The sequence below is a fragment of the Mus pahari genome, chromosome 4 (genome assembly GCF_900095145.1).
Source record: "Mus pahari chromosome 4, PAHARI_EIJ_v1.1, whole genome shotgun sequence".
NCBI classification, from domain to species: Eukaryota; Metazoa; Chordata; class Mammalia; order Rodentia; family Muridae; genus Mus; species Mus pahari.
Window position 1 is genome coordinate 61,052,714 of NC_034593.1, and position 5,116 is coordinate 61,057,829.

The 5,116-nt window shown below is 44.2% G+C and overlaps 1 protein-coding gene across 3 annotated transcripts in view; it reads right to left on the reverse strand.

The window, feature by feature from the left end:
• The window catches only part of Ift80 (intraflagellar transport 80), a 98,163-nt gene that overhangs the window by 59,953 nt on the left and 33,094 nt on the right, over window positions 1–5,116 (reverse strand). For all 3 annotated transcript variants that reach the window (XM_021195711.1, XM_029537952.1, XM_029537951.1), the window contains one exon: window positions 2,448–2,557. In XM_021195711.1, coding sequence (XP_021051370.1) covers window positions 2,448–2,557 — 110 coding nt within the window. The remainder of the gene's footprint in view (window positions 1–2,447; window positions 2,558–5,116) is intronic.

Consider the following 5,116-nt stretch of genomic DNA (forward strand, 5'->3'; position numbering starts at 1 on the left):
TGGAACTCACTCTGTAGACCAGGCTGGCCTCGAACTCAGAAATCCGCCTGCCTCTGCCTCCCAAGTGCTGGGATTAAAGGCGTGCGCCACCACTGCCCAGCTTTTTTTTTTTTTTTTTTTTTCTGAACTCTCTAGCTTATTAAAAGGGAAAGAAGGTACACTAATTCATAGTAACATAACAAAATCAGTAACAGCAAGTGCTTACTACACACCAGATAGTAATCCTCACAACATCCTAGTGAATAGGTATTGTACAGACAAGAAGGCCAAGGTAAAGAGATTCACTTTGTCATCACACAGAGGTAAGCAAGTGAAGTGACCCAGCGCCTCACTCCTAAGCTGTAGGGTTTAAATGAGAGCAGTCAAACTGGGCAGGATCGTCCACATGGTTCTGGCTTTAGAGTTCTGAAAGTTACATGGGTAAAGGGGTTGTAGGATCTTCTCCTATGGTTAAAGGGAGGTGCTGAGGCCAGGGATGTGGCAGGGACTGCATGAGGCCTGAGAGGCTGTTGCATGAAGCTGTGTCAGTGAAGCCTAGTTTGCTTAGAGACTCCAAGACTTTGAAGATGCCAGTGTCATGAGACATTTGCCAAGGACAGCTGCATACAAGGGCTGGAGCCAGCCCAAGAGGGACAACTGTGTCGCATCAAGCAAAGCTGGAAGGACTGAACCACCTAAGCCCTCTGACAACTTTTAGAATGGTAAGAAACATTTTGTATCACTGTATGTTGGAAGTATATAATTTGCTTTTTGATTTTACAAGGAGTTATACTTAAAAGATTGCCTTGAATCTCAGAAGAGACTTAGTACTTTAACTTTTAAACTGTGCTGAGACTATGAAATGCTATGACTATTAAAGTTGGACTACATGTATTATGATATGATCATGAGCCTATGGGGACCAGTGAGTGGAATGAGAATGGCCCCCATAGGCTCGTAAGTGAATACTTGGTCTCTAATTGGCGGAACTGTCTGGAAAGGATTAGGAGGTGTCACTGAAGTATGGCTTTGAGGCTTCAAAAGTCTTGTGACATTCCCAGTGTCTTTCTCTGCCTCCTCCTTGCAGATAAAGACATGAGCTCCCAGCTACTGTTCCAGGGCCAGGCCTGCCTGCCTGCCTGCCTGCCTGGGGGTTGCCATGCTCCCTGCCATGATAGACATGGACTCTAACCCTCAGAAACTGTAAACCTCAAATAAACCCTTTCTTACAATGTGGGAACACAGTCCAAGAATGCAGCCATGTGGGAATTCTAAGTGCTTGTGAGAAAACTCCAGGAAAACAAGACAAGCATCTCGTGACCTCGGTTTGTTCAAGACAGAGTTGTTCTTGGAAGTGTTTTCATGCTCCTGCCAGGTGTGTCAGACAGAAGTGAGTTTACTCCGGCTGTTGCTATTCATATGCCTCTATGAGAAAACATGTTCTGGCCATGCAGCTCCTTCTTGTGATGCACACTGTACTCATGTGACTCTTCCTAACACTCAGAGTATAAACTGTCTGATGCTCTGAGTAAACTTGGCTACTGCATGAATGAGACTTTAGTCCACCTCCTTTTTAGGCCCTGGGAGGCCTAGGTTCACACCGGCAACTGGAGCAGTAAACACTATGTGATGCCTTGGTCATAGTGTATTATCACAGACACAGAAAAGTAATGAAGACAAACAAAAGCCAGGCTCCACTGTCATTATCAAAACTTGTGTCTTTCAGTGCTAGAATCCAATAACCAAACCTTGCATACTGGTTTAAAGGTCTGCCCGTCATGCGCCTGACCTTCCTTAACAGCTGTTGCTGTTTCTTGGCTTTTGTGTGGTTTGCTTACCCCTCTCTCACACCGTTTTCAGTATTTGTTTCTACTCGCTGGGTTTAGGGTCACCTCCCCATCTATTCTTTATGATTTAACTCCTAATTCCTCTCTTCTGAATAGCACACAAGCAAATGTCAGCTCAACGTCTACCCTTAAGCCAAGTGCTCTCCATACATTCATCAAGTTATATACACATAGTTGGTTCTAAGTCTGACAGCGACTGTTCACCATTCTGACAGAAAGAAACCTATGCCAGTCCTCTGAGAAAGCACAAGTGCACAAACAGATGACGAGGATGATTAAAAACCAATCAGCACTCTAAAGAGTTTCATCTCAAACCCACGCGCGAGACTGGCTCTGTAAAGCGCAGGCTGCTCGGTTGTGCTGAATCACATGTCAGCTCAGGTATTCAAAACACCTGCCTGAGTGACTGCGGGAACGGGAGCTCAAGTAGCAGGAAAGTGAGTCTTTGCAGGAACATAAACAGAAAGAAAGTCCCTTATCTATACTAAAGTCTGACGAGCCTGCAAACTCAAAGCTCTCTGAGTGTAAGGAGACTAAACCAGAAAACAGGAAACTGCAAGGACCACCCGACTCAGCAGTAACAATGAGCCAGATAACTACTTACAAAGGCCTGAGGCGTACCTGTAAAACTTTAGCATTTGGTTGAAGAGGTTTAATGATGAGCTGTTTGCCTGCTGTATAAAGAACCTTTTCTGAATCAGGGCCCCAGGCTACTGAATACACTGGTATTCCTGTAAAAAAAGAAAGGGAAAATGATAAACTTATATTTTCATGTCTTTAAGAAAGAATAATGTTAAGAGGGTCAAGATCTTAGAAAGGTGGCACTGGTCTGCAATCCAAATACTAGGGAGGCCAAGGCCTAGGCCAGCCTGAGCTACAGAGAGACCCCACTCTCTTTTTTATCAGTGTTCCTGGCATACAATAGAACAATCGGAAACAGAAACACAAACTAATCTAATAATTTCAAAATAAAAGCATTAAAGATCTACTGTGAGCCACTGACACACTGTATTTTATGTTTCTGGGTTTTACATTGTTGTTTTGGTTTTGCACGTTTGAGAAACGATCTTGCAGGGTTAACTCAGGCTGGCCTCACAAGCAAGCTTCCTGCCTGACTTCCCCACTGGGATTACAAGTGTGCCCCACCTTACCAAAAGCATGGTATCTTTTCATGTGTAAATTTAAACATACACACACACACACACACACACACACACACACACACACACACACACACACACACACACAGGCTTTTAGGGTTTCTCTATGGTGCCCTGGCTGTCCTGGAGCTCATTATGTAGACCAGGCTGGCCTCCAACTCATATGATCCACCTGCCTCTGCCTCCCTAGTGCTGGGAGTAAGAGCGTTCGCCCACACCAGTGTAAGAATAGTGTAAGAGCATCACCCACACCAGGCTGGTATACCTTACATGAAATAAACACTGATAGGCTGCTGCTATCATCCTCTACGTGTTTTCCAAGACTAAGACAGTCTTTCACTGTTCATGGAACTCGTCAATTCGGCTAGGTTGGCTGGCCAGAAAGTCCCATGGAGCTCCTGCTTCTGTCTCCCCAGTGATGGGATTACAGGGGTGCACCACCACCCCAGCTTTTCTGTGTGTGTGCTAGGGACAAGAATTCAGATCTTTCCCTTGTGTGACAAGCACTTTGCCTAAGGAGCCAGCTTCCCATCCTCAATCCTACGACTTCTTAAAGACTCTCGGAGGACAGGTTCTGCAGTTAGTCAGATGTGGTACCTATAGCAAGGTTGGCGGTGACACTGCAAACGGGAAAGTACAGGTATGTGTACAGTTTGAGTGTGAAATGCTCACTGTGGAAGGCTTGGCCTCAGCTCGCAGCACTATTACGGGAGATTCTGACCACCAGAGGAGGTAGGCCTAGCTACAGGAAGTATATCAGTCGGGGTCCTGAGCCCCCCAGCCCCATCTCTCTCTATTCCTTCGCTTGCTGTGATGTGAATTGTTCTGCTTCTTCAGGTCACTGATGTCATGATGGACCAAGTCCTCTGAACTCTGAGTACAAAGCAAGCCTTCCTCCCTTGTTCATGACAAATGTTCTGACACAGCATCAGTCAAACACTTCTATCACAAATCACATTAAATATGATGAGGATGTTAGTTTCTGATAAGAATTTACACAGGCCGGGCGTGGTGGCGCACGCCTTTAATCCCAGCACTCGGGAGACAGAGGCAGGCGGATTTCTGAGTTCAAGGCCAGCCAGTGAGTTCTACAAAGTGAGTTCCAGGACAGCCAGAGCTACACAGAGAAACCCTGTCTCGAAACCCCCCCCCCAAAAAAAAAAAAAAGAATTTACATAGTATTCTTTAAACTCAGTTACATTTAGGGACAGTACTTTCTTTCTTTCCATCTTCCCTTTTTAAAAAAGATGTATTGACTTTCGTTTCATGTGAGTAAGATATTTTGCCTCCATGTATTAGGTCTGTGTATGTACGGCATGCATGCCTGGTACCCGCAGAGGCCAGAAGAGGTGTCAGGCTCCCTGGGACTGGAGGGAAGACAGTTGTGAGCCACTATGTGGGTGCTGAGAATAGAAACTGGGTGCTCAGAAAGAGCTATCTTTCCATCCTATCCCACTTTTTTTTGATGCAGGATCTTGCAATATAGTCAGGCTGGCCTTGAACTCCTATATCTCAAGAGCTAAGATTAGAGGTATACATGCACCACCATGCTTTGCAAGGACAGAATTTCTTAACTTGACAACTCCCTGGGGTACCTACTATCTTCTAGAAACTATGATTTATTTGGTCTTCATTTTAAGAAATAAGTATAATAACCAAGTAAGTGGTACACACCTATAATCATAGCACTCACAAGGTCAGGACAGAAAGATTACAAATTGGAGGCTATGCTAAACCACATAGTGAGTGACAGTCTAGGTCACATACCATGGCTTTATCAGATAGATAAATAGATAGATAGATAGATAGATAGATAGATAGACAGACAGGCAGACAGATAGACAGACAGAAAGATGCTGGACCACATAGTGAGTGATAAGCTAGTCTAGGTCACATACTAAGGCTTTATATGAGAGAGAGAAAGAGAGAGAGAGACCGAGACCATTGGTTAACTACTAATAATCTGTAATCCCCTTACCTTAGCCTAGCTACCTATTCATTAGAAAAATTATCAGAGTTATATAATCTATGAAACATTAACCCATTTTTAATTATAAAGCCAAGCCTTTGAAAGCTGTCTAGAATCAGACTGTTACAGCAATTGGCTTCTAGGAAAAAGAAAAAAAAAAA